We start from the raw sequence: 13,839 nt of genomic DNA, 5'->3' as shown, positions 1-13,839 counted from the left end.
TACGTTCCATCAAATTTTAAGTTTAATGAAAATATCAGGAGGAACCCAGCATATATATCGGCCCATCTGAAGGTTAGGGCCCAATTAATACAATCCCTCAGGGACACAATTTATCGACAAAAAATATAGGCATTTCTAGCAAGCCATATGTGCCAGCTGAAAAACTATTAGACCATTCCACTTGGTGTAGTTTAGATCATGCGCCCAACAACAATCCCAGAGCCCAACGCGAACAGAATTGATCATGGCTACTACTAGAATGAGCAAAAACAAAACTGCAGGTTGGAAGATGATTATGATTATACTCTCCTTTATCTATACAGACTATACTCTATATAAAAAAAGGACAGTTGAGCTGTTTGTGTTTAGCAAAACGACACTAAGAAACTTAAAACGGTAGAGACTTAAAAGATTGGTAAAATTACATTATTGATCCTACAGATATATGTGAGCTGAGGGAAAAAAAAAAAAAAAAACGTGGGAACTTGGAGCACTTTTTGTTTTTTGCACACTTTTTGTTTTTTGCTGGCTATGAGATAGTCGACGCTTATTCCCCACTTTTTGGTCTTTTCCTCTATAATTTTCTGCTGACACATTTGGTGAAAATTACTTTGTTGTTTGTAACTTCATTTATTAGCTAGAGAAAAAGTAGGGGCTTTTTAGTTTTTTTAATTCTCAATTTTGTGGTGCTCCCAGCCGTCTCAACTTTTTGGTCATTTCCTCTATAATTTTCTGCTGACATATTTAGTGGAAATTACTTTGTTGCTTGTAACTTCATTTATTAGCTAGAGAAAAAGTGGGGGCTTTTTAGTTTTTTTATTCTCAACTCTGTGGTGCTGCTAGCCGTTTCAGCTTTATAGTGCAGCCAGCTGTGTTGCCTTTTTAGTTAAATTACCATCTTCACTCTTAAGTACATGGGTAGGCTAAAAGTGTCTATACTCTGGTATAAAAAAAGGACAATTGAGCCGTTTGTGTTTGGCAAAACGACACTAAAAACTTAAAATGGTAGAGACTCAACAAATTGGTAAAATTACATTGTTGCTCCTACATATATATGTAAGCTGAGAAAAAAAACGTTGGAGCTTGGAACACTTTTTGGTCTTTGCTGGCACAAGGTTAGTCGATGTTTATCCCCCACTTTTTGGTCTTTTCCGCTATAATTTTCTGCTAACACATTTGGTGGAAATTACTTTGTTGCTTGTAACTTCATTTGTTAGCTAGAGAAAAAGTAGAGGCTTTTTAGTCTTTTTATTCTCAACTCTATGGCCCTGCTAGCCATTTCAGCTTTATAGTGCAGCCAACTATGTTGCTTTTTTATTAAACCTGGATTGGACGTTGACTCCATTTATGAGCTGGGTCACTGGCTCACTAGTTCAACTAGTGGGTTATTAGTGTTATTGGTCAAACCACATGGTCAAATAAAAGAATTTAAAAAATTAAATGTATATAAAATTAAGTTTGAAAAATCATAACTTGAATATGTAAATTAAAAAAAGAAAAAGGAAAAAAAAAAAAAGGCATATGCCTAAATTTAACACACCATTATAATTGAAAATCAATATTTCACAAGCAATAGCATTTGAAGAAACAAACAAATTAATTTATATTAGTAAGTAAAGTTAAAGTCAGCTAAAGCACACTCACACTGTACACCAAAAAAAAAAAAAAACCAAAGATGCTTAAACTAAAAAGCAATCAAGAAATAAAAGTATTAAAAAAAAAAAAAGCCTAAACAAGAAGATAGTTGTAAAAAAAAAAAAAAACCCTTACTATGTATTGATTTTGAGAAATCTTTTGAATACCATAATTTCTTTTCAGTTTAACGGGGTTATCTATTTATATGGCATTATGTGCTCTATATGATGTTTAACAAAGAAAATACACATGATTCATGGTTCCCGAAAATTCGTACATTTGTGGTTTCTGATGGGAGTGGTGGAGAGAAACTAGGCTTTGATGGTATGGTAAGGTGTATTGCAGATTATTTTCACAAGATAATTTACTCATGATCTCTTTTGCAGGTATGTTCGTTTAATTATGTCCAAGTTGCATGATCCTCAAGAAATCAAACAAGTGCATCCCAGGTAAATTTACTCCAGTCAAGTGTTTGCCCAATTAACCTTTACAGGGTTTTGATATTGAGGCAGGGTTGTAAATAAGTATGGAATACCTAAATATTTTGTGTCCTAAGATATGTATGTTGTTTCCTGAACTTTTCTGAACATTTTGATGTAAAGGTATTAGCGTTAGGTTTATCTACAATGAAAAAACCATTCTGCTACAAGTCTAACTAACTGTTTAGTGTTCCTCCTTGAAACACAAATAATTAAACAAAGTAATTCAGATGGTTTAGGAAAAGTTCAGACTCTGTTGCCATGTCTTATTCCAGGGATAGCAACTATGGGTAGATTTAATAGAATAGAACACCGATCTTGATGTAAATTCCGGAAGTGTCACCTTATGGACTATTACTTCCTAGTATGATTTCACATGGGCTTACAAAAAATTGATTTTGTTTCGACATTGTAAACTTTCATGATATGGACTTCTTGCTCTAAAATTACAGGTTTGCTGAGCTTAAAAATTTTCATGGAATTGAGGATGAAAGGCCATCCGTTGGAGTAGCAAGCCTTCAAAAAATGGCTTCAGGACTATTGTGTATGAGTCCAACATTCTGATATCAGTTTCTCTTTTGCTCTTACAATATCTATAATCATTTGGTCTATACATATTCATGTAGCTATCACTTTGAAATGTGTGGGAGCAACTATGGGCGAGAAGCCTCCATTGACTAAGAAATTGCCAGCAACCACCACGGTTAAATTCCAACCTTTATCTGAATTGTGTCTAGTTGGATGAATTTTAGGATTTTACATTTAAAATGATTTCATTTACTTTAGGTTGGTAAGCTAAAGAGTCTATCTGAAAGCTTTTTCAAGTTGAAGTCTATCAAGCCTAAATTGTTTCTTCAAGAAGAGGTTTGTCCCTTCCGTCTCTTGCTTTTTGAATATCATTGATAATAACACTACACCATATATTGAGAAGTTACACATTTTGGATTTGGATTCTTATTCAAATATATGTCCAAAAGATGTCATTTTTGAAATATCAATACACATGCCTTGGTCACTGCCTCCTGTGCTTCAAAAGCATAAGAACCAAGAGAATTTTGTACATCAGCAACTAATGTCTCTTGCTAATAAGTTGTGTTCCTTAATTTTCAGGGTTCTCCTTTACCGATATTGCTTGACGATGAAATGGAATCTTTGATGGACCTTGGAATTGGGAATGGGTCAACCATTCTTATTGATGAAGAGAGTTAACAAAGAAGTAATGTCGCACAATTAATATACTTATAGAGAGAATATTACTTTCTGTGATTTTCTGCAATTTCTCCACTTGTTGATGCATGTAATGCATACTATGGTTTGCTCTAAAATTTTTGTTTATACTTTGATAGGGTGTTCTGTGCAGAAAGTCTGCATAACCAGACAGAACATGTCTCTGTAAAAGCTGGTATCATGGTGTTCTATTGTATTGTCAGAATTGTGCAGAAAGTCTGCATATCGATGATTAGATGCAGGTTGAATTTACAAACATGAAGCAGCTTACTCAAAAACTTGCTTATGCTGGAGATCAACATGGTCAACCAACCAATTAGTTGCTCTTTAAATATGGATACATCCACCATTTTGAACTAAGAATCTGAGGATCCAGTATAAATTATTGTTTTCAATTTGTAACAAGATGTCCCTAGGCAAACAGCACATAGTTCAATTGCATTATTTATGGTAATACGAATTTCCATAGAAAATCATATTATTAATTTACCATCCGTCCTATCTCTAACTATCCTTCCTGCTCCAGCCCATCCCAGATTTCCTAAAACACTTTACGTTCCATCAAATTTTAAGTTTAATGAAAATATCAGGAGGAACCCAGCATATATATCGGCTGATCTGAAGGTTAGGGCCCAATTAATACAATCCCTCAGGGACACAATTTATCGACAAAAAATATAGGCATTTCTAGCAAGCCATATGTGCCAGCTGAAAAACTATTAGACCATTCCACTTGGCGTAGTTTAGATCATGCGCCCAACAACAATCCCAGAGCCCAACGGGAACAGAATTGATCATGGCTACTACTAGAATGAGCAAAAAAAAACTGCAGGTTGGAAGATGATTATGATTATACTCTCCTTTATCTATACAGACTATACTCTATATAAAAAAAGGACAGTTGAGTTGCTTGTGTTTAGCAAAACAACAACACTAAGAAACTTAGAATGGTAGAGACTCAAAAGATTGGTAAAATTACTTTATTGATTCTACAAATATATGTGAGCTGAGAAAAGAAAAAAAAAACACGTTGGAACTTGGAGCACTTTTTGTTTTTTGCTACCTATGAGTTAGCCGATGCTTATTCCCCACTTTTTGGTCTTTTCCTCTATAATTTTCTACCGACACATTTGGTAGAAATTACTTTGTTGTTTGTAACTTCATTTATTAGCTAGAGAAAAAGGGGGCTTTTTAGTTTTTTTTATTTTCAACTTTGTGGTGCTACTAGCTGTTTCAACTTTTTGGTCATTTCGTCTATAATTTTCTGTTGACACATTTGGTGGAAATTACTTTGTTGCTTGTAACTTCATTTATTAGCTAGAGAAAAAGTGGGGGCTTTTTAGTTTTTTTCATTCTCAACTCTGTGGTGCTGCTAGCCGTTTCAGCTTTATAGGGCAGCCAGCTGTGTTGCCTTTTTAGTTAAATTACCATCTTCACTCTTAAGTACATAGGTAGGTTAAAAGTGTCTATACTCTATATAAAAATGACAATTGTGCTGTTTGTGTTTAGCAAAACGACACTAAAAAACTTAAAATGGTAAAGACTCAACAGATTGGTAAAATTACATTGTTGCTTTTACATATATATGTAAGCTGAGAAAAAAACGTTGGAGCTTGGAACACTTTTTGGTCTTTGTTGGCACAAGGTTAGTCGATGTTTATTCCCCACTTTTTGGTCTTTTTCTCTATAATTTTCTGCTAACACATTTGGTAGAAATTACTTTGTTGCTTGTAACTTCATTTGTTAGCTAGGGAAAAAGTAGAGGCTTTTTAGTCTTTTTATTCTCAACTCTATGGCGCTGCTAGCCATTTCAGCTTTATAGTGCAGCCAACTATGTTGCCTTTTTATTAAACCCGGATCGGACATTGACTCGGTTTATGAGCTGGGTCACTGGCTCACTAGTTCAACCAGTGAGTTATTGGTCGAACCACATGGTCAAATAAAAGAATTTAAAAAATTAAATATATATAAAATTAAGTTTGAGAAATCATAACCTGAATATGTAAATTAAAAAAAGAAAAAGGAAAAAAAAAAAAAAAGGCATATGCCTAAATTAAACTCACCATTATAATTGAAAATCAATATTTCATAAGCAATAGCATTTGAAGAAACAAACAAATTAATTTATATTAGTTAGTAAAGTTAAAGTCAGCTAAAACACACTCACACTGTACACGGGAAAAAAAAAAACCAAAGATGCTTAAACTAAAAAGCAATCAAGAAATAAAAGTATTAAAAAAAAAAAAAAAAGACCTAAACAAGAAGATAGTTGGCGGCATAGAGTTATATGGTCAGAGTTACGTGCTAATTGTTGGCCAAGTACATATGTTCAGACTTCAAAGCATAAAAAAATTTATGCATAGTAGCAGCTCGCAAGGCAGGGCGCAAGGAACAATGCTTTTTTTGGATATTTAAAATTTTTTTCTTGTTTAAATTACCATATTATCACACATTTAAATAATAAAAGAATCAATAAAGTGAATCTATTAATATATGTTTACATAATTCACAAACCCGACCAGGTTAATAAAACCCAACCGGGTCACACAGATTGCTTAAAACCCACTGGGTTGCACCGATTTTGACCGGGTCACATACTTTTCTAATCCAATTGATCACCTAGCCCAGTTAATGTGCCGGGTCACCGAGTCATCAGTTCAACCAGTCAGGCCAGACCGGGTCAGGTTTAATAAGACTGATCTAATCATTTGTAGAAGAATTTATCCAACGATAGTGTAGTATATATAAGTAAAGGTAAAGTAATGGATGTGAATACTAACGATTGTAATTTGGACAGTTTCAATATTAATAATTTATATACATAATAGTGTAATAAAATTAGAGAAGAAAAAAAATAATGACATGATCAAGAATAATGACATGATCATAACTACAATAAATGTTTATTGCTTCAACTTTTCAATATTTTAGACATTATATAGAATATGGACAGGGCATGTCCTGATCAATGTCCATCCACAATTCTTTTGGCAATTTCTTCATACGTATTTTTCCAATTCTCTTCCTTTTGGATCCCATGGCAAAAGCCATTACCAGACGTCATCTTCATAATTCTTTTGTTAAAATGTTCATAATATTCAATCACAAATATTAGCACTACATCAGAAAAAGCAATGACAGAAGTTGCATCGACAGTCAGAGACCTAAATGACCAAGCTATAATACTTGGAAAAATACCTAATACAATAACCGCCTTAAACTCAACATTACACTGAGCAAATACTTGGTAAAATACCTAATACAATAATCACTCAACTCAACAGAAACACTGACTAAAAATTTTCAACGAGGTGCGCCATACATTTGAGTCGAGTCATACTGAGCATAACCAGGCTGAGGTGACACAGTTTTGCCATAAGCAACCGGAGCAGTTGCTGGTGCGCTTCCATAACCTCCTGATTGTGGGACAGACTGGTCATAACCTTGTTGAGTTGGAGCTGGTTGAGCATAACCTGGCTGACCGCTTGGTGGAGCACTATAGGCTGAAGCAGGGGCACCACTGTAAGCAGGATCTTGTGGTCCTTGGTAACCATAAGCTGCATTGTTAGGAGCTGCCTGCTCAGGGTAACCTTGTTGTGAAGCTGCGTATGGGCCATAACCCCCAGTAGGACCCACTTGCGCATACCCTTGTGCCTGCTGTGCACCAGGCTGACCATAACCTGGCTGCCCTCCTTGCTGTGGATAAACAGGACCAGATGCAGGTGGTGGCTGATTATAAGCATCAGCAGCAGGTACAGAACCATATGGAGGATATGATTGCTGCATCTGCCCACTGGATTGATATGGGTAAGGCTGTTGAGGAGTTGAATTTGGGCCATATGATTGAGCAGGAGCAGAACCTTGGTAAGGCATTTCCCCCGGTTGAGTGGCTCTAGGAGGGGCATAGGATTGGGGATGTGGTCCCTGTCCGTATGGCTGTGGCTTACCATACTGCTGTGCAGCATAACCCGGTTGAGTCTGTGAGTACACTGGCTGAGAACTTCCATGTCCTCCATAGGGATGCTGTGTTGGAGCATGATTTTCATATTTTGGTTCATCATATCCATGGCCATAGCTCTGCTGGTGAGGTGCTGCCTGAGAATAAGGAGCTGTATGTCCATAATCTGGCCCCTGTGGTTGTCCATAATTGTAATTTGCCTGGGATGATGGTGGACCCATAGCAGCAGCATGGGAAGGGCCATGACCATGTGAAGCAATTGGAGCAGAATGTTGGGCAGATGCTGGGGCATCAGACATGTGGCCTCCTTGTCCGCCATAGTAATCATAACCACCAGTATGTGAGGGTGGACCCTGCATGCTAGGCCTTTGTTCCCATCCACCACTGTAGTTGCCCCTTGGAGGGGCTTGTTGATGATAACTCCCATATCCTGGAGATGGATACTGTGGGTTATGACTTGGATATGGTCCTCGATGCTGGTAATCATATGCTGCAGGATGAGGACCCCGTGGACCCCATTGAGGTGGTCCAGTAGATCCACGAGGCCGATAGGCCTGCTGATTGAAACCACCCGAGAAAGATGATGGCCTCACAGGCTACTCCAAGCAATCACATAAAGAAATAAAAAATTAGTAATCCATTCACAGTTAAATTAAGAACATTAACAAGGTAGAAGGTAATGAAAAACTGCTGCTTGAGCTTGGTAACCACATCTCCTGTTCAAGACGTTGGAATCATTTTGTTTGAATGAGAATAAATATATATATATCTATATATATATATATGCATCACATGTCATTAATGCAAAATCAAACGAGAGAAAAAGGAGAGCAAAGACAACAACACAAAAGAAAAAAACTGTGCTATGAGTTGTACTCCTAATACTATAATTACAACAGCAACTTCGAAAGAGCAGGTACTATAACAAGCAAGACACATGTTCATTGAAGAATATATGAATATTACTATAAAAAGAAATCAAATATAAGAGATAAAGTAGGCCAAGAACAAGATACAAACATATAACAAAACAAATCACATTTTACAATTTCCAGACAATTTAAACTTTGCAATGCTACAAAGAACATACCATTTCAAAATTTTCTAAAAACCAATAGTAAAACTATCACAATTATTCCTTTTCAACCACGAAGAGAACATGAAAAAAAAAAGTTGGGGGGAAGGGGGGTGGAGGGGCTCTGCTTCAATCAATTTTAAGCTTGCATCCATTAGATTTAAACCTGACCATAGACATTCATCAACCAGACTAATCAGTCCATCAACACTCCCACTCATCAATGGAAATCCTCTATTCATTGTACAAGGCAAGGACCTCTCCATGAATATGAGACTCCTATGTTTTGAGGACATAATGACTGGTTTGGTCACACATCTAAAAAGCAAAAGCAAAAGCAAAAGCAATAGCAAAACCATAATCCTTTTTTTCAAAATATGCAAAAATTATACGTCAATAGCCAATGCTAACTTGGTCCTGAAAAGAATCATCATGCTTCAAAATAAAAATCAAGCAACAACTACCAACAACACTACCAATTCTTTATATGTTTAATCTTATTCTTCATTTTACCTCCTTGTCCATCCATTCAAGGATCATTCCCGGTTAAAGAGTGATTTAAATTGCTATTAGTCTAACATATATATGCTAGTACGAGAGGGTAAATATATTTACCTTCATCTGGAGAGTGACTGAGGATGACATCATGGCCATGGTTTAATGGGAAGAGAACATCCATAGAAGTTTACAGGGGGGAGGGGGGAAAGAGTAGTTTTTATGAAACAATAACTATTATCAACTATACCTGAACACATTAAAGTGTATTGTCAACAACGATATCAAAGTGAACTCCACAAGTTTTGAATGTTCTGTATTGCTTTCTCTTAAGGATCAACAAATTTGTAAAACAATCCAAGTATAATTTCCCATCTTGCATAATTCTAGCGTCCTAAATGGTATAATCATATTCTATAACCTAATTCTAGTTTCCTAAATGGCATAATAATACTCCAAAAACTAAAAACATCACACCATTTTACTCTCCATCACATCATTAAAGTGAATACTAGAATGATTACATGAAATAAAAGGGCACAAACGAAAAAACAAGATACTTCTATTTCTATGCAACTAGTACAAAACACCAAGTCATTCAGATGACATCTCAAATTTGATAATAATAAACAGCAATGATGATCATAACATTCATAACTTAATCAAATGTTCAAAAAGACAAGACATTCACAATTAATGCACCTTCAAAATTCCAAGTTTATCAACACAGATACATCACTGGTTAGATGCAAGGTCTCCCAGACAATTATAATTAAATAACATTCACACATATATCCTAGATGTTCAACATTAATTCAGCTCAGGTCTTATACGTAACATAATGGCCATGCTTTTAGCATTTACACTGCAGCTTAATGTAATATCAAATGACATGTACCATATTCTTCAAACATAGAATTAGACACAAGTTCTGAGGTACTCTCCCACACGCATTTTTAATCATTATGACTTCACCAAACATGCTGCTTTCTTCCAACACATCTCATGCATAGAACATGGGTCTCACTAATGAGCACTAAGGTTAATATAATATAGTTTTACTGTATTATGATTTTTTTTTTTAACTTTCAAGTCTCAAAGCAGTCTTACCAACTATTAACATCCTGGAATCTTGAGATTTAATGCCTGATACCTTTCTTTCATGGTTGAGAGTGAAGAGTGGTTGTCTATTGCTACACCACGAAAGCAATGCCGACCCCATGGAAAAGGCAATAGCCAAATCTGCATTTTTAAAGCCAACCAATTCGAAATCGGCACCTTCAAGATAAATAAATCATGGCAACCGACATCTTGGATTGAATATATGATCTTCCTAACAGCATTCAAGTGACCTTGGCATGGATCATTCATCAATATCGCAAACTCTTATGAACTATTCAAGTGATCAATCTCTCACTCCCATGGCAAGATTATCAAACAATTCTAGCCTAAATAAATGAAAAGGTGACACAGACATGCAAATTCAGTTGTTTGGACAGATAAACATGTCAAGACCACAGTATATGTTGCTTTGCCAGATTTGAAGATACAGAAATGCTGCTCAAGCAGTCCAGTGAGAAGAACACATCCGCACTAACCTAAACAAGGCATGAACAGGCACTATTGATAGTTACTAGATCCTATTCAAAAGAAAAACAGGACAACAGAGGTTGATGACAATAACAACAGCACCACCATAATCATTTAATTCTTCCCATCTTCAACTACTTAGAAGTAATAATATAAGATTAACCGAAACATCAATAGAACTTAATGTGCAAAATTCTCCTCGTACAACTATGCAGGCTTAATATGTAGCAACTTTCCGCATAAAAGTCAAGTAACTATCCCAGCTACTCCACTTGTCAGCCTTTCAAGTAGTATTACAATTTATATACATAGCAATACTGATTGTTAGAAAATGACCAGCATAATCTCCCTCAATACATGCGAATACTATTACTATATTTTCCAAAATGTTTATACTTTTTTTTCTTACATCGGCTTGCCCGGAGATTTCAGTAAAAGGAGATGTGAAGGATAATTTACACAGGTAATTGTTGAGCAGAGCAACCAATATCAGTGAAAACAATTATAGAATCATAACACAATTTAACTGCATTTCTTTCCCTAGAGAAAAGCATAAGGTAAAAAACAAACCTGACTCATAACTTCCTTTATCAACTCTCTAGCCATTTCAATTTGCTTCTTGTCACCAGTCACACGTACAGTTCTTTCTTTAGATTCGTCTCCTTCTGGAAGATGTTGAGGTATCAACTAAAGGGAGAAAACAGAAAAAATACCATCAGCACACATGTCGCATCACAAAGCTTCAACAAAATAAAGAAATAGGTTACACCCCCATTTAGTCTACAACTACCTGGATGCGTGCTCCTGTTCTGGTCTGCAGACCTTTAATAGTCTCTCCACCCCTGCCTATTATTAAGCCAACCTGTACCAAGAAAGCTTGTGGCTTACATAAATAATGGTTCAAATTAATTAATACACATTAGTCATCAAAAGACTAACTGTCAACCTTCTCGTTTGGAACTTGTATCTGTACTTGTTCAGATGCTGCAGCAGCCTGTGCAGTAGTGAGGCCCCTGGCTATAAGGGAAGGAGAACCCCCTGCATCAGCCTGCAGAATAACACATCAAAATCAAGCAATCTCCAAAAGAAACAACCAAAATACCAAAATATTGCACACTGTGAGATGAAAAAGGAGTAACAACGGGAAAATAAAACTAAAATTCAGACAAGTAGGAAACCTCTGCAATGACAGCATTTATAAGCTTCTCAGCCTTAGTTATACTATCCAAAGTTCCTATTATTTCCACAGGCCTTGTTGCAGATTGTGGATCAGCATCAGCATCCCTTGTGATTTGAATTTTTGCCCCTGAATTGTACTGCAAGTAACGAATAGTATCCCCAGCCTTTCCAATAAGAACTCCAACCTGCAACAGCATGCATTGTACAATATATCAGTCAGAAACTTATTCAACTCTTTAGAGGGCTATCTTTCAGAAGATGCATGATTAGTCAACACACCTTATTATTAGGCACCTCCATTTTGCGTGATGTAGTATCAGCACCCTCTGCAAATGGTTCCTGATTCTGCTCTTTAGATGGCTCTTGAGCATTTTCCGTCGCACAGTCCTCAACAGATGGTTGTTGGGCATCACCCGTCTCGGGATTTTCCACAGAGGGTGCTTCCTCACCGTCAGCCACTGTTTCCAGAACTTCTTCAGCAAGAGGTTGGGCATCCTCTGACTGCAAACCCTCCACGTTAGGTTCCTCATTGTTCTCACCAACAGGCTCATCCCCATTCTCTTCCTTTTGTTGGTACCCATTTTCATTAGCTATAACACGAAAATTTGGGCATTACTTAATCGAAAACAAGAAACCAAATTCACCCACAGTAAATATGTTGTGTAAAAAGCACTTAAAAAAAAAAAAACTGTCACTTATGTTTGAAAAAATCTATTGCTTCTTTCTTAAGTTCTTGAAAAGTGTGCTTACATTTCTTTTCATTTTCCTAAACTGGAATATACTTTACCCAACAACTTTCCCATCTCATTTTCCTTTAACCTAATTAGGAGACGTTGATTTTCCAGCTTAAAATACCAAAATGTAATCTTCTTTTTTTTCAAGAAAAAACAAAAACTAAATTTAAAAATCAAATCTTTGAAAAAAAAAAAATAATCACAGACATTGATTCGAAAAAACCCTAATTACAAAAAAGAGAACAAATTCAGCACCAAAAAAAATCACACAAAAACCAAAACCTAATAAAACCCTAATTACAACAACAACAACAACAACACACCTGAGCCGTCAGATTTCTCATCAAGCCGCTGCCGCTTCACGGGCTCCACCACGTCAGCGCCGTCGTCGTCCTCATCATCCTCGTCGTCGTCGTCGTCTGCCGGAACGTCTTCGGGGTCGGCATTCAAATCGGCGATGTGGCCGTGCTCCGGAGCTCCGAGCTCCAGATCCTCAAGCTTCCGCTTGTGGTGATCCGGCTGCGAATTCGGGCTCGGGTCGGCCACCTCCTCCGCCTCCGAACCACCAACAACAACAAACCCTTCCTCCGCCATTATAGGGTGCACGGAAACTCTGTGCTACCTGAGCTCGCTCTCTTCGATGATTTTTTTTTGGTGCTTGCGTGTCAGTGATTGAGTGAGTGAGTGAGTTTTTTTTTTGGGAGAGCGAGAATGAGATGAGAGATTTGAGAGAGGTTTAAGGCTTTATATATGAGAATGAGATATTTTTCTGTGTGTATGAAAGAGACCCAATTTTTGTCTGTCTTGTTTTTTTAGGGTTAGGGTTATTGGGGATGGGTTTGTGGTTTGCGGGTTGTGGGTATGGATATGGTATAATGGGCCTTTTGTTGGGGCCCAATAGATTGGTTGTTTTGGGTTCTGAAAATGTCCATTTATTAGTCATAATATTAGGCCTAGAATGGATAAATGGGATTGTTGCTAGTTATATACTAAGAAATTATTTTTACAGATTTTTAAATTGTTTTTTAATTACCAAACATATTTTGGGTTTTTTTTTTTTAAATGATAGATATATTTATTCATTCAATGTTTTGGTTTACAATGGGAAAGAAAAATGTGAGAAATTCTTCAAGCCAAACAATGATCTCTTTATTTTCTTTAATAACTTTAACAAGAGCCAGATAACCCAAATCAACTCTATTACATTTAATGACTCACTAACAAAATAAATGAACCTAAAATTTTCACAAATTATGAAAATGTCCTTAAGAATTTAAGCGAGTTTCAAAAGATATATCTTGTTGGAGTTTAGAGGTGCCACAAGTTTAAACTATGAATTTTTATTTAGGAAATGAGATTGAAGGATAGCCTTGGGAAACCCCATTATTTTCTAGCAAATTTAATTTTTATTAGAAGGTGCAACTATAGAAGTTTTATATTCTTCATTACATTTTTTATAGAATAAGT

General features: G+C 36.2%; 2 protein-coding genes across 4 annotated transcripts; one reads left to right on the top strand and one right to left on the bottom strand.

The window, feature by feature from the left end:
• The first annotated feature begins 1,890 nt into the window (after positions 1 to 1,890).
• Positions 1,891 to 3,619, top strand: LOC111994777 (tubulin-folding cofactor E). Of its 2 annotated transcripts, XM_065773402.1 has the most exons (6): positions 1,891 to 2,084; positions 2,567 to 2,658; positions 2,741 to 2,817; positions 2,901 to 2,978; positions 3,225 to 3,330; positions 3,461 to 3,619. In XM_065773402.1, the coding sequence occupies exons 1-5, from the start codon at positions 2,038 to 2,040 to the stop codon at positions 3,321 to 3,323; spliced, it is 393 nt and encodes a 130-aa protein (XP_065629474.1). In that variant the 5' UTR covers positions 1,891 to 2,037; the 3' UTR covers positions 3,324 to 3,330; positions 3,461 to 3,619. The 2 variants fall into 2 exon arrangements, with proteins under 2 accessions (XP_065629474.1, XP_023882432.2); XM_024026664.2 differs by having other exon boundaries at positions 1,901 to 2,084; positions 3,225 to 3,619.
• Positions 3,620 to 6,406: 2,787 nt separating this feature from the next.
• Positions 6,407 to 13,101, bottom strand: LOC111994449 (uncharacterized). Of its 2 annotated transcripts, none has more exons than XM_024026340.2 (7): positions 12,696 to 13,101; positions 11,918 to 12,228; positions 11,638 to 11,823; positions 11,406 to 11,507; positions 11,247 to 11,321; positions 11,030 to 11,146; positions 6,407 to 7,895 (listed from the first exon to the last, which is right to left on the bottom strand). In XM_024026340.2, exons 1-7 carry the CDS (start codon positions 12,964 to 12,966, stop codon positions 6,645 to 6,647), a joined length of 2,313 nt encoding a protein of 770 aa, XP_023882108.2. In that variant the 5' UTR covers positions 12,967 to 13,101; the 3' UTR covers positions 6,407 to 6,644. The 2 variants fall into 2 exon arrangements, with proteins under 2 accessions (XP_023882108.2, XP_023882121.2); XM_024026353.2 differs by having other exon boundaries at positions 11,250 to 11,321.
• Between the last annotated feature and the right edge of the window lie 738 nt (positions 13,102 to 13,839).

Source organism: Quercus suber, unplaced genomic scaffold, assembly GCF_002906115.3.
Source record: "Quercus suber isolate HL8 unplaced genomic scaffold, Cork oak 2.0 scaffold_74, whole genome shotgun sequence".
NCBI classification, from domain to species: Eukaryota; Viridiplantae; Streptophyta; class Magnoliopsida; order Fagales; family Fagaceae; genus Quercus; species Quercus suber.
Note: the sequence above shows the minus strand (reverse complement) of the source record. Positions and strands in the feature narration are given on the sequence as shown.

Coding starts and splice junctions, on each gene's coding strand:
- LOC111994777 (XM_065773402.1), top strand. CDS start 2,038: ATGTCCAAGTTGCATGATCCTCAAGAAATCAAACAAGTGCATCCCAG. Junction 2,659..2,740: donor AATGGCTTCAGGACTATTGT/GTATGAGTCCAA, acceptor ATATTCATGTAG/CTATCACTTTGAAATGTGTG. Junction 2,818..2,900: donor AATTGCCAGCAACCACCACG/GTTAAATTCCAA, acceptor CATTTACTTTAG/GTTGGTAAGCTAAAGAGTCT.
- LOC111994449 (XM_024026340.2), bottom strand. CDS start 12,966: ATGGCGGAGGAAGGGTTTGTTGTTGTTGGTGGTTCGGAGGCGGAGGAG. Junction 11,824..11,917: donor TGGAGGTGCCTAATAATAAG/GTGTGTTGACTA, acceptor ATGCTGTTGCAG/GTTGGAGTTCTTATTGGAAA. Junction 7,896..11,029: donor TAAAGGAAGTTATGAGTCAG/GTTTGTTTTTTA, acceptor TGCTTGGAGTAG/CCTGTGAGGCCATCATCTTT.